This window comes from Hippopotamus amphibius, chromosome 5 (assembly GCF_030028045.1).
Source record: "Hippopotamus amphibius kiboko isolate mHipAmp2 chromosome 5, mHipAmp2.hap2, whole genome shotgun sequence".
In the NCBI taxonomy this organism is placed as follows: domain Eukaryota; kingdom Metazoa; phylum Chordata; class Mammalia; order Artiodactyla; family Hippopotamidae; genus Hippopotamus; species Hippopotamus amphibius.
Genome location: NC_080190.1, coordinates 81,589,001 through 81,613,281, shown reverse-complemented (window position 1 = coordinate 81,613,281; position 24,281 = coordinate 81,589,001). Strand labels below are relative to the sequence as shown.

Sequence of the window (24,281 nt, the reverse complement as noted above, 5' to 3'; positions counted from 1 at the left end):
TGCTGTAAAATGTTTAAAGAAGAATTAACGTCAGTCCTTCTCAAATTTCCCAAAAATGAGTGGAGGAAGGAATAATTCCTAAATCATTCTGTGGATCCAGGCAAAGACATCACAAGAAAAGAAAACCTTAGATCAATATCACTTACGAATATGATGCAAAAATCATCAAAAAATACTAACCAGGATGAAACTTGTGGATATATTCAGCTTAAAAGGTGACAGTGTCCTTCTGTTTAGTGTCTGACTGCCTTCTCATTGTCCAGATTTCTCTAATGCCATCCTGCCTCGTGCAAAGAATTGTTGCAGGAAGAGGGATCCCTTCCAGGGCCTGAGAGTGGGCGCTTGTGTAACACTCAGAAATGAATTGTCCGAGGAGACACACGTGCTGACAAAGCAAGAGACTTTAATGGGAAGGGGCGCCTGGGCGGAGAGCAGGAGGGTCAGGGAACCCAGGAGGACTGTTCTGCCACATGGCTCTCAGTCTCGGGTTTATGGTGATGGACTTAGTCCCCGGGTTGTCTCTGGCCAATCATCTTCCTTGGCCCATGTTTGGTCTGACCCAGGGTCCTTCCTGGTGGCGCGTGCATCACTCAGCCAAGATGGATTCCAGTGCAGAGGATTCTGGGAGGTTGGCAGGACATGTGGACTGGCGTCTCCTCGCTCCTTTTGACTTTTCCCGAATTCTTCCGGTTGGTGGTAGCTTGTTAGTTCCGTGTTCCTTACCAGGACCTCCTGTTGTAAGATAACTCATGCCAGTGGTTACTGTGGGGCCTGGCCAGCTTGGGCGGTTCTGGTCAGTGTTTCCCCTAACAGAACTACAGTCCGTCCATCCTGGCTTTGCCATATCAACACACACTCATCAGACTTCTTACTTTAGGCAGTGACAGTTCCCCATCAAAAATGAGACTACTTCTCCAATAGTCTGTGTGTGCTGACAAAGCAGAACTTGAAGCAGTATAATGAAGTAAATTACTGTTAAATTATTTAAGCTCCTCAGATAAAGCCACGTAAGAGAGAAGGTGCTTGATTTAGATGATTTAGAGGAGGCAAAGCTTGAAGGAAGGGAACCAGCTTTGCTATAGGCATTCCATATTAGCATAAGGGAGGGATTCCTTGAGTAAGTCACCTTCTCTGGGAAGACCTATTATATTACTAGATTCTTGGCCTGTGGCTATCAGGACAGCGTGTCCCAGCAATGAGCCTTGGCTGTGCCAGGCAGGTGCAAAGAGCACACCACTGATGCCCACCTAACCACACCAGCATTTTGTACTCTCCCTGAGATTGGAGAGTGAGTTGGAAGCCCTCATTTTCTCTTTGAGCAACAGAGCTGATGTTCCTGCAATAGGACAGTGAAGGCAGAAATCCAATTACTTAGCTAATTAGCAGCTTTGAGTGGTAAGCACCAAATTTACAGGAGGAAAGCACTGGAGAAAAGCTCAATAATACCCAGTATGGTTGGCAGCTGCCCTTCTTAGAGAGTCTAGCGGCGAGCCAGAGGCCCTGGGGCACACAGGCAGTGTAGCTTAGTTACTGGGGAGCAGAATTTAGCACTGTGCATCCAAAGCCTTTTGCAAAGAGAGCTTTCCAGTGGACATAGTTTTAGAAGGTGTTTTAATTCCCTAAGGAGTTTGGTAAATGACTTTCTTTTGGCTCAATCCCACTTTAAAAATTGTTTATTCTGCTGCTGAAAATTCCATTTGTCCTAGGTCTTAAGGTGAAATTAAAATTCCATTTAGGGACTAACTATGCCAACATGGGATTCTGGCCTTCATTAGAAAGAATTCTGTTGTTTGCTTTACTTTCTGCCACCCTAGGCTCTTTTATTTTCAAAGCTGATCTGAGGGGTTTTGCAAGGAAACTGAAGCAGTAATAGAACAGCGTGCTGGGGTTAATGGCCTTTTTGAGCTGTAACAGAATATTCCTCCTTTCCAACCCATCTGTGGAGCTGTTCTACAAAACTCTAACACAATCCTGCCTAGATGGTTCTCAGATATCTGGGACATAGGAGGAAATGAGAATACTTTTTTTTTTCTGAAGACAAAGTTTTTTTTATTTATTTACGCTACCGCTGTATCTGAGCACCTTTTTAATCTGCTCTGATTCAGAGACAAGTTCACGAAAGAAGTCTGCATTCTGAGGTTTCTTGGGCACCAGCAAGTGCTCATTATTTAGTTAATCACACTCAGTATGTCAACAATCACAATGAAATGTTATCTAGAAGCACCCAGTCTCCCTTTTTCTTAGCAGGTATCATCAGAGAAAAACACTTCAGAAGCAGTATTATCTTTGACTATTCGTTTATTCAGTCAACAAATATTGGAGTGACTGCTGCGTGCCAGATGGGAACAAAATGGTACCTTAGAGTCTAATGTAAGAGGCAGTAATCAAATTATCACATGAGAAATGGAATATTGCTGAGTATTTGGGTCTGCTTCTCAAATTAATAAATGCAATATTCTTCAAAAGAAAGAAATGAAATATTTCCTGCCATGTCAGTAGACAAAGGATGTCACAGTCATCAGCAATTGATGGTGAGCCCTGAGGGAACCCAGGAAGGAAAAGGATACCTGCCATCTAGCAGCCATCAGACTGCAGCCTCTCCCCACGGTGAGCCCTGAGGAAACTTGGAATGTGAAAACACAGGATCCTGGCCCCAGATAGCTGAGGTATACATCAAAGGAATGATGTCAGTGAGCCCAGACTCTTGCATCTGCCCATACATAGAAAAGCACTAAATTCCTTAATCTGATATATTTGGTTTTCCTTTAATTAACAGTAATCTTTTGACATTCAGACTACCTGCCCTTTGTTGCAGAACTTTATATTCTGGCTCCTCCCTCACCTTCTCAAAGCAGTTTTCTCAGGGTTACTTGAGATGCTGCCTCCTGGCTTGAAGTCCTAAAAATTCCCACTGAATAAAACATAACTCTCAACTTTTAGGTTGTGAATATATATATATATATATATTTTTAGTTGACACACGCAAAGATGTGTATGATGTGGAGTGAAGGCTCCGGAGGCAGCCCACCTGGGTCCAAATCCCGGCTAGACCACTCATGAGCTCTGTGGCTTTGGGCATTTAATCCACAGTGCCTCAAGTTCCTGCTCTGTGAGAATGGCTGTATTAATAGCACCTAAGAAGGTAGCTTTGAGGATATAATGAGTTAATGCATGTAAAGTGCTTACACGAATAAGTGCTACCTAAGTATTAGCAGTCATCTTTAGTAGTAATATTAACTATGACACATGCTCCAAAGGAGAGATGCAAACATGCACATGATACATGGGTCTCACCTAGATCAGGGGCCAGGAAAGCTTCCTTGAGAACGTGGTGCTTAACGGGAAGGATGAGAGGAGTCTATGAGGAAAAGTGGGCGGGCCTAGAAAGGAAGTCCTCCAAACAGAGGACACAACAGGTGTAAAGGATGCAGGGGAGGGAGGGAGGGAGAAGGAGGTCAGAGTGTGTTGAAGATGCGGAAAAAGAAAGCCAGCGTGCTGGAGCACAGAAAGCAAGGGGGCAGAGGGACGACAAAGGCGGGGCCCAGGCCTGGTAAAGATCAGACCTGCATTATGTTCAAGCCTGTATGGAACCCTCCATCCAATCAACGATCGAGTGAAAGCCCTTTCTGAGTGGAGTAGGTTTAGCCGTGTGAAAGTGCTGTTTTCGTAGGTCATATGCAATTGACTGTCATCAGCTTCATGGGGTTTATGTTAATTTGATATTCCATCCTTCAAAGGATGACGAGACCACTACTCAATACCTGAAATGAAAAGAAAAAGCTGGTCTGGCACAGCCCCTCCAAGCGGAGCAGACTGTTGCACTTATAAAGTGTTTTGGGGACATGTGACATTCAAGGACCGGTGAGTTTTAGAGACATAGGGGGGTTAAACCCTCTGCAGGGCAGCCACTTGGGGAGACTGTTATTGATTGGTCTTCCCTGAGAGGCCTGGGCTGAGTCTCTCCCTCACTGGCTGACTTTCAGAAGCAAGCGGCCACCATGGCTGGCTTACCAAAGCTGTACGTTGAGGTGAGTTGTCATAATTGAAAAGGTTTAAAACTGCTTCTGGTGGCCACTGGTTACCATGGCTACAGACAATCCACCTTTTCCTAAGTTTGTGAGAGCTGTTTTTATTCTTGTGGTTCAACCTAAGAAAGGTATATAAGAATGGGCCCAACTCTTGAAAGCGAGTAGTGGAGATATAAACTGCTAATCACAAAGTTTCTGGAATCAATTTGAAAAGAAAGATAGGTATGTGTGTACTGCTCTCCAGTTCTGAAGGTGAGTGATGGTCCATTGGCAGTTCAAATGCTCGCTTTTATTTTGTGGACCCGGTACTCAAAATTGATAAGGATGAAGGCCAATCTCCTGTATCCTAAGTGCTATTCATCTCTTCCCTCTATGTGTTTTCTGTACTTTTCCCTCCCTTCCATCTCCTCTCTCTTCCCACAGCCTTGTCAAGGTGGTGCAATCACCTCATATGTGAGTCCCATCTCCCCTGCATTTCGCACTCACACAGCTGATCCTGTGAGCCAACTCTCATTTGTAGGAATCTAATCAGGACCTCTTACCCTTTTGTGGTCCCCTTTTAGTACAAGGCGCATGGATAATTCCAATACAAGACTGGTGGTCCAAATCGAAAAGGATCCAGGTAAGAGGATCTCTTCCTTCTCTCTTTTTTAAGTTATTTATTTATTTTGTTGTGTAGATAGAGTCCTTCAATCCAAAAAGGGGAATGAGGTACTCACTTTTTAAAAATCTTTGTGGAGACAACGCATGTCTTGGTAAATATGCTGATGATAAAAATAAAATTGCAAATAGAACTGATCAGCTATCCTGATTTGGTTTAGAAATGCGTTTCTCCATTATTTAGAACTGATTAGATATCTTGTCAGTATTGAATGACTCTGTTAAGACATTTTAGTTTGTATATGCTAAACATCAAATGTAGACAATAACCTTGGTATTGGTCTTCTGGCAAAATTTTTTTTTGAAAAATGTCGGTGTTGTGATGTCCTTAAAGGCAAGCCACTCCAGGATCCAGGACCTGGAAGTCTTCAGAAACTTTACACAACATTAAGCTGTGGAAAGATTTACTTGGCAGAAAATTACTTTTTTCTTCCTATAATCTATCTCATTTTTAACCACTCGAATTCTTTTTTTCTTCATATCAGCATGCAAATTTCAACTATTCTCTATTTTTATCCATCTCACTCTCTCTCTTGTGCCAGAAATGTTGTCTGGGAAGAACTGTATCATGCTTATTAGCTATATTTGAATTGCATAAACGTGATTAATTTGAAAGCATAATTTGAAACTTGAAAATACCTGGAGAGACAGGCTTATGTTTTATTTAACTTTATGTCAGCCCAACTTGAGGGGGGCGTGTGTAGGGGTATAAATATCTCTAATGTGGAGCCGTGTGACTCTGCTTTGCAGGGCCATTGTTATTAGGCATATGGACAGTTTCGTAAGTGTATTGTGCCTTTAATTGTTCATAATTTTGTCTCATTTTAATCTAATTATACAGCTGTGTGGTCAATATGTTCTAAGATCTCCACTTTTAGGGGTTTGAATAGTTTTGTTTTATTTGAACATTGAACAGTTTGAACAGTTAAGCAGAAGTTAATTCTCTCATTCAGGCCTTTCCTTTAAAAGTGCTAGAGACTCAAAAGTCATCTCTAATTAGTGTCTCAGGATGCATGCTGGTTCATCATAGAAAATGAATATCATGGCAGGTCAGGCAGGCTTCATCTGCATAGAAAATTAAGCGTACTGATACTTTATTAGACAATACCACGTGACTCAGCCCACAGAACAGTTCATTTCTTTCCATTAATCATAATTAGGTTATAAATGCACTAATTTTAATTCAGCTTTTAACTGTCATAAATGCTTAGCAATGATATCCATAGTTTGATGGTGTCATAGATTTCTTAGTGGTAGATCAGTGCTCTTCTTTATGTGGGTGCAACTGGGGCCACTCTGCACCTTCCTGCACCTCCTGTCATGTTCTAGCTCCCAAGGGTACAGAGCAGGGAAGCTCCATTCAGATCTATAGTCTTTTATCTCGAACTTCCCTGAATCTCTGTCTCCACTCCAATAGCTGGTCTCGAAGGGGTCCTTGAGCTTTGCTTTAGGCCTTTTCTCTTTGGGGCAACCCTATGCTTCTCTGACTGTACTCCCCAAAGAAAAGATACTCTTAAAATACAAGCACTGATGGCAAACTTTCCTCCTAGTCCCTCCCAGTACTTCTTCCACACCCAAGACCACAGACCAGGAGGACTTCCCAGTCTACCCAGTCTTCTCAAAAACGGTTCTCTCCTTCATCATGAGAGATCCAATGGGGGGAGTAAAAAGACTAGGCCCAGCAGGGAGGTGAAAGGAAATGCACCACAAACCCCCAGTTTCATGGCCCTGAAACACACCAGCCCTCCACTGGGAAGCAGGGTGTTCCATCACTCCATCTCCTTTGCTATATCCTTCCTCCTCTCTTTCCTTGGTGTCCCGGTCCACCCAATTAGAATGGCTAAGGTTAAACAAACAGGCAACAGCTGACAATACCATGTCCTGGCAAGGATGCTGAACAAGTAGACTTCTCAGTCCCTGCGATAGGATTGCAAAATGGTCCAGCCACTTTGGAGAACAGCAGTGCCACTCCTAGGGGTTGACTCCAGAGAAATGAAAACGTGTTCACATAAAATTCTGTTCGTGAATATTGTGAGTGGATTTACTCATAATCACCAACACTGGAAACAACCCAAAGGGCCTTCAACCGTTGAATGGATAAGCAAACGGTCGTAGCTGCCTACAGACGAAACAGAACAAACTACTGCTGTATACCACAGCAAGGATGAAACACAAATGCATCGTTCTAAGTGATGGTTATGTGACTATAAGCATTTTTTAAGACTCAAAGGATTGGACACTGTTTACTCTAGAAATTATTCTTCAATAAATCTGAGTTTTATATACATATATAATTTAAAAACAAGAAATGATGTTGATATATAATAATTTGTATCTGTGTATATAATATATAAAATATATATTTGTATATAATATATAATACTAGGGATAATTATGTATATTGTAGAATATGTATATGTGTGTATTTATATATATACTCTATTTTCTGTATATAATATATAATACTATCAATAATTATTTATATTGTAGAATATATGTATGTGTGTGTGTGTGTGTGTGTGTGTATACACACACAGTTTATTGTCTGTTAATTGTATCTCAGTGAAACCCTGGAGTTACTGGATGGGTATGTTCTCAGAAGCAAAATTTCTCTTAATGAAGCTGTATCATCTATGGTGTTATCTATCATTCAACAGATATTTAGTTAGTCCCTACTACATGTTAGGAATTCTGCCAGTATTGGGATGCAAAAATAAGCAAATCCACTCTTCCTTCACTGTAGGGTGCGTTGGAGAAATCAGATGTTAATCAAATAACCATACACACATATACACATACACAAAAAACAAAAGTCAAATTCCCACTGTGAGAAGTGCTTCAAAGCAGAGGGTCACAGTGCTGATGGCCTGTAACAGGGGCCTTGGCCTGGAGAGGTGGGCAGTGAAGGCTTCCCTGACGTGGCCATGGAATAAAGGTCATAAGCCCGAGAGGAATGGAAGGGAAACCCAGGCAGAAAGATCAGTCTCTGCAAAGGCCCTGGGTGGGAAGGGGCCTGTGAGTCACTCAACCGAGAGAAGTTCTATGTTGCTGAGCGTGAAGGATGAGGAAGGGGCTGGTGCGAGACGAGGACAGAGAGTGAAGTGGGGAGCAGACCGCATGGCGCCTCTGGGGTGACCATACACGCTGGGTTGGGTCAGGGCTGTCCTAGCTTATTCCTGTGAAGGATAACTTATGGGACCCTGTTACAGGTGATGTTATGAAGTCATCTCCATCTTAAGAGCCTTGAGAAACCACTTTGAGTCATGGGCTGGGGGGTCCTGGGTGGCACTTTCCCTTTTTCAGCCTGGAAAGCTTGTTGTGGCTGTGGGGTAGAGAGTCGATGAGCACACAGGTCCCAGTGAAGATGCATAGGTGAGTCACATGACCAGTGTGGTCCCCCACTTGAGAAGTCATGGAGCTTGGAATAGGGTGGGGTAACGGGAATGGAGAAAAATAGGAAAATGCAAAAAATACTTGAAGAAAGTAAAATTGAGAGGCTTGGGTGGGAAGGAGTGGGAAGGAAGATCCCTAGGTTGTGAACGACTGGGTGGTGATGCCGTTGGCCGAGGTGGAAAACAGAAGGAGAGGGGCCTGACGTGGACACGTCAGCGGGAGAAGCGTTTGAAACATACAAGAGATGTTCGGTAGACAAGGAAGCAGACGGGACAAGAGCCCAGGCCAGAGATCTCAGCTGGAGGTAGGAATTTGTCAGGTGTCTCATTTAGACAGGAATTCAATCCATTTTGTGTAGATGACATTGACCAGAAAGAGTACAGCAGGAAAGAAACAGGAGAGTCTCACAAAATCCCCCACAGCGGGTAAAGTGTCTGAAGAGTCTGATTCACCCCTAAGCAAGTGAGAGCTCCCTGCCTCCCAGGTCGAGCTCGTTAGAGCAGGACTCACTGGGCCTATTATTTCTCATCCTGTCTTCAGGGAACAACGGTAACAACCTGAATTCCATCTTCTACGAGCACTTGACGAGGGCCCTCCAGGAGTCCCTCTGTGGAGACCTTGTCCTTGGCCGATGGGGCAACTACAGCTCTGGCGATTGCTTTATCTTGGCCTCAGATTACCTCAATGCTTTCGTTCACCTGATTGAAATTGGCAATGGTCTTGTCACCTTTCAACTTCGAGGACTGGAATTCCGAGGTAAGAATCTCTTTATTGCGGGAGTTGTCGGAAGTCAGTCATTTGAGTTAGTTATCATGCAAAGCTTTAATAAGAAGTCATCCTTAGAAAGGAAGAATGGAATGCCTTTCCTAGCAGAGAATGAGAATCAGGGACCTTGCTACAACCACTTTTCTCCAGTTATTTGGATATAAATAAACCCCAGTCGTCTGAGTTAATAATAAGGTGAAACGTATAGTCTGGTGTAAACCTTTCAAGTAGCAAGTCGGGACTTTGGTTTCATTCCTTCTGGGGAAAACTCAGAAGCAATAAGAGAGTGTGAACCATGCATGGGCTCTGTGTGGAGTTAGCCAGACCTAAAATGGAACCTGGCTCCTTGGGTTACAAGTGTCAAGGTCTACCGTGCACGAGTCATTTAGTGTCTCTGAGCTTTCCTTTTTATCATCTGTAAAATGATAAGAAGAAGAAGAACGGCTGCCTCCTAAAGTCGTTGTGTGATTTAAATGAGCTCATGTATATGCAGGTACTACACGAATGCTTACTGCCCTGTGGTTACCAAGTCGGTGGCCTGAATCCTGAAAGTGTGGCACCGGTTTTTCCATGAATCAGATGCCACAGTTGTGTGGTGATCACACAAAGATCAGCATCATGGATGTACTCTTGGGACTAAACAAAGAAACCCTCCTGGGTTCTTTGTTTAGTCCTTCATTCACACACGCCTTTCTCCCATGCAACACCTGCTCTGTGTCAGGCGATGTTCTAATGCTGGGGATGCAGTGGGCATGTGACCTTGAGTGTTACCCTCGTGACATGGAAAATAAACAAGTAAACAAATGAGCAAACCAATCACAGCCTGGAGAAGGGGTATAAGAAGTAAATAAGGGTCTGTGATGGAAATCACTGCAGAGGGTGGGGAGGTGGTACATGAGATGGGATCGTCAGGGAAGGATCCTGGGGAGGAGAACAGCGAGAAGAATGTTCCAGGCCAGGAGCTGGGAAGTGCTGAAAGTCAGGAGCCACCCGGGAGGAACGACGTGACTAGAGAGGCGGGGAGCCGGGTCATGGGGGCCTCAGAGCCAGGGGAGGGGCTGCATTTTACTCTGTGCACAGAGGGGAGCCGTGGAGGGTTCTGGAAAGGGGGGTGGCTGACCTAGTTTGCACTTGAAGAGCTTGTTCTGGTAGCCGTGTGGAGAGTGTACTAGAGGAGGTGAAAGCTGGAAAGGGGGGACCACTCAGGAGTGTCCTGCAGTCACCCCCAGGAGAAGATGGCGGAGGCACAGGCGTGCTGGGAGGCTCGGGCAGGCCTGCGTGTTGGGGTGAGGGAAGATGAGGTGCTCAGCCTGCTCCCCGCTTTCTAGGTTGAGTGCCTGGTGGACAGAGGTGCCTTTACGGAAACTGGAAAGCCTGGATGAGAAGCAGCACTTCTGAGGATGCAATCAAGAGCTCCTTTTGGGATGTTTTCGAATGCCCTTGATTCATCCACGTGAATGTATCATGTGGCTAGTTTGACATATGAGTCTAATATTCATCTGAGAGACATTTATTCAGCACTGAGTGTATATCAAGCACTGGGTTAGGTGCTTTGAGTACAGAAGTGAAGGCCCTGCCTGAAGGAGTTTGGAGACGCGTTGCCTAGAAGACAGACACGTGATGGGCAATTAATGCCCAGCAAAGTGAGTGTTAAGGTGGCACCATGCTTGGGCTGCTTGGGGGCCAGAGAGGGAGCACTGGAATCAGACTAGGGTCTGGTCAGCTCGACAGAGGAGGGGCTGCCGTCGGGACAGAAAGAAGAGGGAACAGCTGGTGTGATGACAAAGAGCCACAAAGTAGCCAGATGTGGTGTCCAGGTGGTTTGGGAAGAAGGGGTCACAGACAATGCTAGAAAGGTAAACAGGAGTCAGGTCATGGCCACCCAGAACCTCACAGTGACAAAAGGACACTTTCCGGCCAAAACCAAATTGCCATTACTTCACATTTTAAAAACTGTTACCTAAAAAGGATTCTTGTGCATCCTTACAAATTCTGGGAGTCTAATTTAGGGAACTTATTTTGGAAAAGGTTAGTAGACTGAGGTAGCAATGATCAGATTCTACAGAACAGAGAAGCAATGCTTGCCTGATATTTTGCACAAATGCCAGAAAATGCCACAGGAGGTGGTGGAAATTAAGTGTCTTTGGTGCAATAATGCAATAGAATTGCCTATTTTTGAGAACTTTCCTTTTTTCCTGGAATTCCTGGAAGAAATTTTAAGGTTCGCTGAGCTGAATGAGTCATGGTTATAGCACAAATTCTATGTGGCTTACAGCTTCTTTAGCAAACTTAACCCATCTTTGAATTTAAGGGGTTCAGAGTTCATTAGATTCTAGGAGTTCTCAGTACTTTATCTGCCAGCTCCTCATCACAAACAGGGGTTCTTTTTTAAAAAATTTTTTATTGAAGTATAGGTGATTTACAATGTTATGCTAATTTCTACTGTATAGCAAAGTCATTCAGTTATACATATACATACATTTTTAAAATATTTTCCATTATGGTTTATCCCAGGATATTGAATGTAGTTCCCTCTGCTATACAATAGGACCTTGTTGTTTATCCATTCTATATGTAATAGTGTGCATCCATTAACCCCAAACTCCCAATCCATCTGCCCCCACCTCCCACCCCCTTGGCAACCACAAGTCTGTTCTCTATGTCTGTGAGTCTGTTTCTGTTTCATAGATAGGTTCATTTGTACTATATTTAAGATTCCACATATAAGTGATACCGTATGATATTTGTCTTTCTCTGTATGACTGCCTTCACATAGTATGATAATCTCTAGGTCCATCCATGTTGCCACAAATGTCATTATTTCGTTCTTTTTTATGGCTGAGTAGTATTCCATGTACCACATCTTCTTTGTCCATTCATCTGTTGGTGGACATTTAGGTTGTTTCCATGTCTTGGCTGTTGTGAATAGAGCTGCTATGAACATTGGGGTGCATGTATCTTTTTGAATTATGGTTTTCTCTGGATATATGCCCAGGAGTGAGATTGCTGGATCATATGGTAGCTCTATGTTTAGTTTTCTGAGGAACCTCCATGCTGTTTTCCACAGTGGCTGCACCAACTTACATTCCCACCAACAGTGTAGGAGGATTCACAAAGAGCGGTTCTTAATCTACCCCAATGAATGTTTTGGTCTCACCTCATATCAATTTTTTTTTTTTTTTTTGGCTTAACCATCCGTGTCTGGGGCTGGCTCCAATGAACTGGATGAGGTGTTGTCACAGCTGGAAGTCTCTGGGCTCCAAAGGGGGAAACACGAACACGGCAAGGCCTCTTACGGCCCAGCCTCCACGACAGGCACCATAGCATTCTTCACCGGCCCCCGCCATCCCAAATACAGCTCAGATTCAGGTGGCAAAAAAGGGGCCCTGTCACATTGCGTGATTCACTGGGGGCCAACCTTATAATCACATACCAGATTCTAGAAAAGTCATTGAGTGAAACATGGAAGGAAGCAGGGGACCAACATACGAGGGTGAGTCCAAAATTATCCACACTCTGCCTGTAGAATTCATTTTAATTAACTTTTAGAAAAGAAAAATACATCATTTTTTGACATAATCTCCTTGCTTTCTTTTTTTAAGAACTTTTATTGAGATACAGTTAACATACAATAAACTGCATATATTTAGAGTGTACAATTTGGTATCCCAATCTCCCAGTTCATTCCCTCCCAACCCTCCCCACTTTCCCCACTTGGTGTCCATATGTTTGTTCTCTACATCTGTGTCTCTATTTCCACCTTGGAAACCGGTTGATTTGTACCATTTTTCTATAGTCCGCATATATGTGTTAATATACGGTATTTGTTTTTCTCTTTCTGACTCACTTCACTCTGTATGACAGACTCCAGGTCCATCCATGTCTCTACAAATGTCCCAGTTTCATTGCTTTTTACAGCTGAGTAATATTCCATTGTATGTATGTACCACATCTTCTTTATCCATTCTTCTGCTGATGGACATTTAGATTGCTTCCATGTCCTGTCTATTGTAAATAGTGCTGCAGTGGACATGGGGGTGCATGTGTCTTTTTGAATTATGGTGTTCTCTGGGTATATGCCCAACAGTGGGATTGCTGGGTCATATGGTAGTTCTATTTTTAGTTTTGCAAGGACCCTCCATACTGTTCTCCATAGTGGCTGTATCAATTTACATTCCCACCAGCAGTGCAAGAGCATTCCTTTTTCTCCACATCCTCTCCAGCATTTATTGTTTGCAGATTTTCTGATGATTCCCATTCTAACTGGTATGAGGTGATACCTCATTGTCATTTTGATTTGCATTTCTCTAATAATTAGTGATGTTGAGCAGCTTTTCATGTGCCTCTTGGCCATCCGTATGTCGTCTTTGGAGAAATGCCTATTTAAGTCCTCATCGATGTATCAGGCACAAGACAGGGGCAGTGGTCATGTAAGGTGACTGCCCAGGAATGATGTCTTGAGAAAAAAAAGCCAGCTACCCTGCCCTGATACTCCTCACTATTATACAATACCTTTTCCTTGACCTAGTTCTGCTGGAGTTTGGAACACAGGGCAAGTGAGAGAGCATAGAGCTTGACAAAATCTAAATTATGCTTTTGTTGCAAGAAGAAGCCAGTTGACCTAAAATGCCTGTTGTTTTCTATCTCTTTGCAACATCTAGTACTGCATTCCTAGGGACGATCTTATTTTCTTTATCCTCTTTGGGTACTTTTCTTAGATATATTTTTAGGATTTCACTTTTCTTACCATTTTCCCATTTTCCCATTTTCCCAAATAGCAGGCTTTATTTTGATCACATTTTCACCTCCTTCGGCACAACCTTGGGCAGTCAAAATACAGATGCATTAGACTTCTCTCCTAAAGCGTACTAAAGCCATCAGGGAACATGTGCGCTGCTCATAGCACAGGCTGACTCTCACTCAGGAAATGAACAGTACTCCCTAGAGGAAGGCAACCTCCCCAAAGCCAGGGAGCAAGAAGGTCCATCTGTCTTTCTCTCACTGAAAAGGATGCATTTGTACCCATAGCAATTTTTAGCTGCAAAAGACAAATCAACTCTGGCTTACTGAAGCAGGAGAAGGGTTTATTGGAAGATACTGATATTTCACAGGGCACAGACTTGCTGAGATGTCTGGGGAAGTAGGCTTTGGTGGCTATCCCATGAGAACCTGAAATCACACAGCAGTGCTGAGCCTGTGAAGGAGTCACACCTCACATTCTTGACATCGTGACCCTGGATATTGGGCACTGCTGCTGCTGTCACTTGTGTCCCCAAAACAGGACGAATGGCCCCTGCCGCCACCTCTCTTCCAGAATACTTTCCACACAAGCCCTGCTTCTTTGTGTCTAGCTCATTCACCCACATCTGGTGTGGGTGTGTCTGATGGATAAGATGCTGAGATCACATGCATGTGCTCTAGATGCAAAGGAGAGGCGGAGAGTGTTTCCTGTAGTGGGAGGTGACGACCCCCTCTCTCTCGCCGAGACTCATAACATGCGTACATTGGTTGAAGTCACATTAGTTGCTGTGATAGTTAAGTCCCAGATTTCAGTGGCTGACACAATAGATGTTTATTTTCCATTCACATAGAATCCAATCATTGAGAGAAGGTGGTGGGGGAGGGGATAGTTTCATTCCACACTGCCTGGGATCTTGGCAAATAGAAGCTCTGCCTATTCCCAGAGCATTGTTTTGGGGGTCACCCTGGGCTTTAATGTTAAGCTGGCAGAAAGTGGAGGATTGCATGGAAGATTGTTATGGGCCAGTTTTGAACCTGGGATGCATCATTCGCTCTTAAATTCTGTTGTCCAGAGTTGACATAATTGTTGGGTTGGCCAAAAAGTTCATTTGGGTTTTCCTATGACATCTCACGGAAAAACCCGAACAAACGTTTCGGCCAACCCAATATAAGAGAAATGTTGTCTAGCTGAGTACCCAGGATAAAAAGTGAAAAGGTTTGGGGAACAGTTAGCCAGGCTCCAGCACTGTGGGTAATTTCCAAACATAGACTAGGGGTTTAGATCCTGGGGAGCCCAAAAGTCTGATCAAGGTTCACAACACATCCTATTTCCATTGGATGGTACTCAAGTGAATGAGTGATACGAATTCGAATTAAGAGTACAAATAAAGAAGCCACGTGTTTCTATTCTGCCTTTTGGCCCATGCATCCCAGAACAGAAATACAATTTTTGTTGTTGCTCATGTAAGGAAACAGAATTGCACTGCTGCTCTTGGGCTTATGAGTATTCCGTGCATCTACCCAACCAGGGAGCCTTTAAGGAAACCATTCCAGAGCTGGCAGATTAATCATTGGCTTTAACTCTAAGTCAAGGACCACAGATAAGGCACTTTAGAAGGTCCACAGCATGAGGGGCACCAAGTTCAAGCCTTTTCAAAAGAAATAGAGTCTGTTGGGTTTCAAGACCCATTTAACCATCATCCAAGTAAGTGGACACAGAAGAATGGGAAGGTGAGAGTTGATTATCTGTTCAGTCCATGTCTGTTCTCCAGTAGTCACCCAGGTGACCTCAGTTGCTGCTCTGGCTTATTTCTCTAAAAGAGGGGAAACATGAAGGAGGAGAGCAGAGCTGCCAACAAAAGGAGTCAGACAGCTTGAAAATACTCTTTATAAACGAAGAGGAGAAGAACTAAGGAAAGGAGCAAAAAAAAAAAAAAAAAGGCATTGGAGGGAATCTTTTACAACATACACAGTACTCTCTCGCCTGTGAAGGTGACATCTACCCTCCGAATGGCCATAATCCCAACTCTTCCTCCCATTTAACTAATGGGGAAATCCAGGCCCCCGGAGAGGAATTCTTTCCTGAGGCTCACAGCTACTTAGTGGCAGAGCTGGGCAAACCCACATGACTCTCTTAACCAGAACCTCTCTTTCTACCTGACCATTTCCTCTTTTTTCATTCTTCCTTTCCTGTATTTGTTTGAAATTGGTACCAGAGTGTTCATGTGGTTTACCAAACACTAAGTAACTGGGGTATAATGCCTTCAATCACTTGTACAGACTTCCAAAAGTTTCATATCATTTTCCCAGTGGCATAGAAAACTCCACTGTAGGTCAGGATGTGCAACAGGGCACACACATGACTTGGCTTCTCAGAGCCTTGATTTCTTTATCAAAGCCTTGATGTGATTATAAGTTCCTTCCAGCTCTGACAGCCCATCAGTCCAGGAGACGTACAATGCTTCCACCGGATCATCACTGGGGGAAAGTTGAACTTCTCCCTGCTGGAGTTTGATATAATTTCCTCCCAGGGAGTAGGTGCTGTTGGTGGATAGCCCAGTGCATGGGACCACAGCTGGTGTCAAGGGGGGTTGTTAAACAGCTGCTGGCTTCCTGCTGGTACAGGGTCGCCACAGGGAGGGCAACACGCTTAAGCGTTAGTCCACCAGCGGGGGATCTGATGGGGCATCAGAAGCATTACCAGAAGCATGACTGTGAAGCTGAGTGGAAGGAAGAGGAGGGCTTGCTTTGATGGCACGTGATGGATTCCGAAGGGATGGGAGGATGGAATCCATGGTGGGGCATTAAAGAAAAGGCATGAGCGTAGGAGGGTGATGGGATAGGGAAAGAGTCCACCCCCGGCGTGAGGAATGCACTTGAGATCAGCGATCATGACTTTAAAAGAAAACTTGTTTAGATTGCTTGTGTTTTTCTCTAAGCCACATTCAGCTCTGCGGATGCAGGATGCAGGTGTGGAGGACAAAGGTGGAGTTAATCAGGGTTGGGGTCATGAAGGCAAGGACAAGAGTGTGAGAGTGATTTTGATGCCTGGCCATGGAACGTAAGCTGAGAAAGAAGGGGAGGGAGGGTGGGAGAGAGGTGGAAGTATCACCTGGGGAGAGGACTTCCTGAATCTGGGGAGGGTACGAGGATTGTTGAAGTTGAAAGGGTAGAGGAAATGAGCTGGAGAGAGAGAAGGTGATTTCCGGAGAGGATGCGGTTTGGAATGGATATTTGTGGAGGGGAAGCACTTTGGGGTAATCTGGGTCCAGGGTTACAGCTGTGGAAATGAGTGGCTGAGGTTGAGTGGAAGATGAGATCGTGGGAGCATGGAGCTCAGGCCAGGATGTTGGAAGGAGCATCTCTGTGGATACTGAAGTCCCAAGATGGCAGGAGGTATGTTGCAGAGTGACAGCAAACCAAAGCCGACACCTTCACAGAAGGACTGGATGTAACCTAGAGGGGCCGTGGAGGATGTCAGCAAGATTGAGTGGGGCAGGTTCAGTGTGTCCCCTGAAAGCATCAGTTGGCAGTACTCATGGCAGGAGTTGTAAAAGCAGCCAGCCCCACTGGGGAGCACTGCAGAGGGAGTGGGGGGGCAGCCTTCCAGCCGAGCACTGAGAAGAGAGAGGAGGACGTTCAGAGAAGCTGGGAAATAGATCATGCGTCCTTGGGGGACACAGAGAAGGAATTTCAAGAGTTTGTGGCTTGGGTAGGGATGAGGTAATGGTTAAGATAGGGTCAGAAAATGTAACTTCTAGAACAGTATGGGAATTCGACTGCAGGGAGTCCTGGGCTCCCCAGGGCAAATGGCTTGAGCTGCAGTACAACAATATCTTCTCCTGGGATGATGAAGCAGATTCTGTCATCTGAAGCTGCGTCACATGCATGGAAAGTTTCAAGGCTACAGAAATGAAATTTACGTATGCATGTAGATATGCATTAATATAAGACTGGCATGTTTTTATCACAGTAAGATCTGTTTTCCAAAATATCTTCTTAGGTGAGATCTTACAAAATTATGTATATATACATATATATCACATACTTATTTATTATATTATATACAATAAATAGGAGGGTTAGTCACAAATTACCCGCACTCCAGTTATATTAAATATAAACTCCAGTTATATTCTGTTGGCTGCACTGTCTTATCAGTGCTTTCTGTTCAAGGCTACTGTCTCCCCAGTCACTGCTGTGCACATGTGAACGTGTTACATCCGTTCATTTGTAACTGCGGTGCGAGCAAAAATGGATGCCCCACTTGTGATTTACATGAAAGAAGAGCAGTGTGCAATGATTCAGTTTTTGTGGTCTGAGGGTGTGCCCGTCTGCACGCTTCTGCCCACACTGTTGACCCTCTGCAAAAACTTTGTTTTGAGGGGACTTCCCTGGTGGCGCAGTGGTTAAGAATTTGGCCTGCCAATGCAGGGGACACAGGTTCGAGCCCTGGTCCAGGAAGATCCCACATGCTGCAGAGCAACTAAGCCCATGAGCCACAACTGCTGAAGCCTGCATGCCTAGAGCTTGTGCTCCTCAATAAGAGAAGCCACTGCAATGAGAAGCCCGTGCAGTGCAACAAAGAGTAGTCCCCACTCACCACAACTAGAGACACCCTGCACACAGCAACAAAGACCTAATGCAGCCAAAAATAAATAAATTTAAACAAACAAAAAAAACCTTCTTTTTGAGGTGTTAAAGCATCCTCCCTATAGTCCTGATCTTGCTCCATCAGACTTTCACCTGTTTGGTCCCCTGAAAGCAGCCCTATGGGGACAAAGATTCACTTTTTTTAAAAAAATTAATTTTATTGTCTGCGTTGGATCTTCCTTGCTGTGCACGGGCTTTCTCTAGTTGCAGCGAGTAGGGGCTGTTCTTTGTTGCGGTGCATGGGCTTCTCATTGCTGTGGCTTCTCTTATTGCAGAGCATGGGCTCTAGGCATGCAGGCTTCAGTAGCTGTGGCACATGAGCTCAATAGTTGTGGCTCATGGGCTCTAGAGCTCAGGCTCAATAGTTGTGGTGCATGGGCTTAGTTGCTCCGCAGCATGTGGGATCTTCCCGGACCAGGGCTTGAACCCACATCCCCTGCTTTGGGAGGCAGATTCTTAACCACTGGGCCACCAGGGAAGCCCCGAAGATTCACTTCTGATAAAGAAGTGAAGACAGCAGTGCATTTGGGGCTCCCAGCTCAGCCTAAAACATTTTTTAATGAGGACTAAGAAAGCTTGTTGGCAGATGGACAAAGTGTATTGAAAAGCAAGGCGATTATGTCGAAAAATGATGCATTTGTCTTTTCTAAAAGTTAATTAAAATAAATTCTACAGCCAGCGTGCGGATAATTTTTGACTCGTCCCCATATATATGTATGTGTGTATATGTGTGTGTGTGTATGAGTCATTCGATAAAGTGGGTTTTTGGAACGCTCAGGAAAAATGATATCAGAAATGCATTATGCTAAGTGGACATTTATGTTTTCTATTATTTATGCACCCGCATTTTTATCTGTTGATTTATTCATTTCTCAGTATTTCCTTGCAGTGAATGATACTGCATTTGTATATATTTTCGACATTCCCATGTGAGCAAATATTTCCAGTTTTTGCTAATATACTAGTTCAAACAAGAAAACGTAACCAATACAGATTTCTCTGTCCTTGCATTTAAAACAAAGGGGCGGTGAAAATGACGTTTGTCTTTAGGTGTTTGTGTGTGTGGATCGCTGAGCACGGGGCCACACATAGTGGGCAGTCAATAAATGTTTGTTGATAACAAAACAATAAGTAATCATTTGAAAACCAAAGCCAGTTTACTTTCAGTATTCTTGCACAGTTTGTATATTCAGTTTTTTATTCCGACAGGCTATGAAAAATTGACTAAGCCAGGTTCTAACAGACTGTGAGACCCTCAAAAGTCAGGCCTCCTGCCCCTCTCCCAGTGCACTGATGAGCTCCTGGTGGGATGCCCAGTAAATGTTGGTTGGGAGGAAGGAGAAACAGTCTGAAGTTTCTTGAGCACCAATTATGTGCCAGGGACGGTGATAAGCACTTTACTTGTATTATCTAAATAGTCTTCATAATAAGTCTATAAAGTAAGTAGGTATTATTATCCCTCTTTTAGACATGAGATAATTGCGTGAATGAGGTTCAGTAAGTTGCCTAAGGCCTCAAAGTCACCAGCGGTGGAGGAGCGGTAAACCCCTAGATGTGACTGACTCCAAAGTCCATGACCTCTGTAGTAAACCCCACTGCCTGGGAGGGAGGCAGGGAAGGAAACAGGGGTGGGGGGGGGAAGGGAGGGAGGGCAGAAGGAGGGAAAGAAGGAAGGAATTAAGGAAGGAAGAAAGGAAGGAAGAACCGGTTTGCAAGGCAGAGATAGAGACACAGATGAAGAGAACCAACATATGGATACCAAGTGGGGAAAGCGGGGAGGGTTGGGGAGGAATGAATTGGGAGATTGGGATACCAAATTGTACACTCTAAATATATGCAGTTTATTGTATGTTAACTGTATCTCAATAAAAGTTCTAAAAAAAAAAAAAAAAAAGAAAGGAAGGAAGGAAAGAAAGAAAGATAAATAAGGAGAGAATATGGGGGGAAAAAGAATAAGTAGCCATTTTCTTTAAATCTCTTTGGTGTTGAAATTCAGAAGTAAAACTTTCACCTGAATATGCTCCTAGGTGGCAACACCACTTTTAGGAGCTCGGTTTCTTAAATTTCCGACTGCCTTAACAAGCGTGCAAGCTGGACGGCTCCTGCACAATGAACATGGAAAGCAAAGGCATAGTTAGTTATCAGGACATAGCCACACATTTTACCATAGGGTCTGGAACATATACATATAAAAAAAAAGAGATATTATGTTCCTGTCTATGTGAAATGTTATCAGCCATCTCAGAGTTTGGCTAACACCCCATCATCACCGGCGGCCTGTGGGGACGTTTTAAAAACATCCGTGTCACCTAATCTTATCTAAAGCTAATCCAACCCAAACCCTAATCCTAACTAGCTAACCCGTGTAGGGCCATAGCTCCCACTGATCTTGGAAGGAACTAGAATTCTCTCTTCACTGTGGTGACATTTAGGTCATTAGCAAGTCTTTACCTCTTTTGTCTAGGAAGCTTGAGGAAGCTGTGACGTCCCTTGGTTCCAAACTTTACCCATGAAATAATAGGTTCTCCACGCAGACGTCCTCAACACGTGTTTTTCTTCATTTCAAATGATGTGGCATATGAGTGAGCAAGACAAAGCCATGCTTGTCCAGATAGCAGGTCTGGGAAAGGAGAGGGCTTTGCTGGCGGACATTAACAGAGTCTGCATATCTTAACTTTCAACACTCGAAAAAAGCTTGTGGGAGAAAAGCAAGATAGCACAACTTTGAGTTAAATATTAATTAGAAAGTGACCAACTCTTCTCAGTAAGGTTGAGTGCATTGGTTTTCTCATCTGGAAGTGGAGCAGGAGTGGGGAGAAAACCGTATCATTTGCAGATATCATTATTACATGTATTTCAACTTTTCTTAGGCTTCAAACCTGCCCAATGTAAATTTCCCTGGGCACTGCATGTTTTTGTTTATTTCACTTTCTCCTATGGGCTGGTAGAAGAAAGTAAATTCAGGGAACTTTAGCTTGTAATTGGTCAAGGCTCAAGAGACACTCTGTGATAAGGGGAAAATGCTGATTTTTAAATTCAAAAGACCAGACCCTTCTACTGGACCAACTGTTTTTAAGACTCAGTGTCCTTATTTTTAGTGGAAAAACCACAGCTGCATAACTGGGTTGATGTGTGCCATCAATGAGATGCTATCTGAGAAATCACTTTTTAAGTTGGTACGTGTCGCATGAATAGATGATGTATTGAAATAAAAATTCGCTGAGAAAAACTGTTACACCACGTTCAGAATCTAGCCTGCCGAAAGGTCATAAAAAAATTGTATTCTTATGGACTTATCTGAAAACAAGTCAAGGCTCCTTGGAAGAGAAAATTATTATAATAAAAAGCCTCTGCTATCTCCCAAAATCAAACATGCTATAAATTATTTCAACATATTTTTCCTGCACTGCACCCTGAGCCAATATACTCTAGATTCTCAGTGTGACACATAAAGACACTCGAGTCCAATGAAGGAATGGAAAGGAATGGAAATTGGGACTGGGGAGAAATTGTCCAGTAAAATAATAATAAAGGACTAAACTCATTTAGTGTCTCAACAGGCCAACCCTGTTCCTTGCTTTAATTCTGCTCTGTGACCATTTCTCCATCTTTAAGGTTAGATTAATCTAAAGGGGGTGATTATCAAATAGATGTTTAGCAATTAGGAAATAGGAAGTATAATGGGACAGCTTTACCTAGAAACAGTCTATTGTTATAATAAATATTTCTTTCCAGAAGTTTAATCTGGTGATGTCTAGCAGATACAGGGTCATCTCCCAGGGTAGGTAGCTGGGGATAGATGACCTGCTTGTTCCTTTAAGCTTATGTTCTAAGATTCTACCCCAGAGAACTAGTGTGGGGTGGAGGAGGGGCTGAGAAAGACATCTCCATGACATTGAAGCTGTAGGAGAAATTTTGGGGAAAAAAATTCCACTGTGATCTTCTAGAAATGACAGTCCTTCAAAAACTTTTAAAAAGCTTTCTCTGCCATTATTTCATCTGGTCACAAAATGGCCCTTGATCTAACCAGTTGGCAAGAAATAACAATAGTTTAGAGTTCCAGCTTTAAGAAAAATGTTCTGGAAGTCCCCATTATGACGTATTATGTGTATTACGGTATTAGAAGAGCCACTAAGAAGACTGCATCTCCAACAAGCACTCGCTGGGCTAAGCCCTGTCTCTCACATCTTGTGTTTCCAACATGTAACGCGCGCTGAGCTGTGTGAGGTCCAAATGTTCGCAGAAACGAACTGCTTTGAACTTAGCCATGACTGCATCTGATGGCCACCTCCTTTTGTGGCCCCGCGCAATTCAGGAGCTAGCTTACCTGTGACCTCAGAAGGAAATACATTTTATATAATTCGTCCAACACACATCCCAAAGTGCGTGTCTGTAAATCCCACCTGCACCTTGAAAAGCATTGGCTCAACCGCATCTATGCCTAAGTCTCGTCCACTCCTTGAGCAGGGACTGATTGTATTTTCAAGATAATCTCAGTTTCTCTCTGTCAGCCCCTCCTGGTAACCTCATTGCTTGGCCCGCAGAAGACACCGCCCCCCCCCCCGCCCCGACACATCGGGCTGATGAAGGCCATGACCATTTCAAAACTCAGCTCAAATAAATGTCTAGTACAGTTATTTTAAACCATTATTAGTGGATAATACTAAACATAGCAATGTTGATGGTAGTTGGGGTTTTCCGTGGACTCCAGTTAGCCAGAGTCTTTGGGACAACTCACATCTGATAAGGAGGAAAATTGGAGGGCCGAGAGGCCCAGTCTTTAACATGTTGTGCATTTGGGCTTTAATGTGCCTGCTTTTGCTGGAAGGTTGTAAACAAGCTGCCATTCTTTAGTGCAGCCTTCCTGCTGCAGGGGACCATTTTTCACGCGTCCCTTTGAAGTCCCCGTCACATGACGGCTCCGCGGCTCCATCATTTCCTCTGACCTCTTGGTAAACAGCCTGGACCCTGGTTTCAGTCCCATCGCTTTTCGCTTGAAATGGGACTGTGGGTGTCTGACTGCCCCATCGCCAATCTCTCCTCGTCAGTCCCAGTTTTCTTAAGTGCAGCTTTCTTCCTGTTTCCTTGGGATTTAAAAATCCCTGTCGCCTACTCGTTACGAACAGAATGAAGTTCAAATGTCTCCATAGTAGTCAACTTCCCACTTTAGCCAGGCTGCCCAGAGCCTCCCCTCCCCTCTTTGGGGATCCCGGCCAGGAAGGCACCTCCCTCACTTTTGTTTGCCAGTCCTTCCTTTCTTACGTCTCACAGGCCTTCTCCTTTGGCTTCCCAGCTTTGCCAGGAGAATGTCACCTCTACCACCAGCTTGGTAGACCGTTAAAGCAGGCATGCCCACACTAACCAGAGAATAGCTACACTCCTGTGCTTGTCAGAGAGAATACGATTAGATTCACTGCCACTCTGGGACTTCCCTGATGGCTCAGTGGTTAAGAATCCGCGTGGCAATGCAGGGGACAAGGGTTCGATCCCTGATCCAGGGAGACCCCACACGCCTGTGCACCACAACTACTGAGCTCTAGAGCCCACGGGCCACAACTGCTGAAGCCCGTGCACCTAGAGCCCGTGCTCCACAACAAGAGAAGCCACCGCACTTAGAAGCCTGCACGCCGCAATGAAAAGTAGCCCGCCCTCTCAGCAACTGGAGAAAGCCCCCGCGCAGCAATGAAGACCCAACACAGCCAAAAATAATAATAGTGATGATAATACTAATCCAACTTAATTTTAAAAGATCTTAAAAAAAAATTCACTGCCGCTCAACACATAGTCATTGTCAAAACCAGATGGAGAGGGGACCTCCCTGGCGGTCCAGTGGCTAAGACTCCACGCTTCCATTGCAGGGGGCACAGGTTCGATACCTGGTCTGGAACTAAGAGCCTGCATGCCACACAGCACAGCCAAAAAATACATACATACATAAATAACGAGGTGGAGAGAAATGACCCATATCTAGGATTCCCTGGAAGGTGTGACGTTCTCCCAGTCCTCCTGCATCTCTATAATCTGCCCTTGGGTGACACCAGA

General features: G+C 44.1%; 1 protein-coding gene across 9 annotated transcripts in view; it reads left to right on the top strand.

Moving 5' to 3' along the window:
- PCNX2 (pecanex 2) overlaps nt 1-24,281 on the top strand; it is a 288,254-nt gene that overhangs the window by 214,957 nt on the left and 49,016 nt on the right. For all 9 annotated transcript variants that reach the window (XM_057737510.1, XM_057737507.1, XM_057737504.1 and 6 more), the window contains 2 exons: nt 4,592-4,650; nt 8,622-8,837. In XM_057737510.1, coding sequence (XP_057593493.1) covers nt 4,592-4,650; nt 8,622-8,837 — 275 coding nt within the window. The remainder of the gene's footprint in view (nt 1-4,591; nt 4,651-8,621; nt 8,838-24,281) is intronic.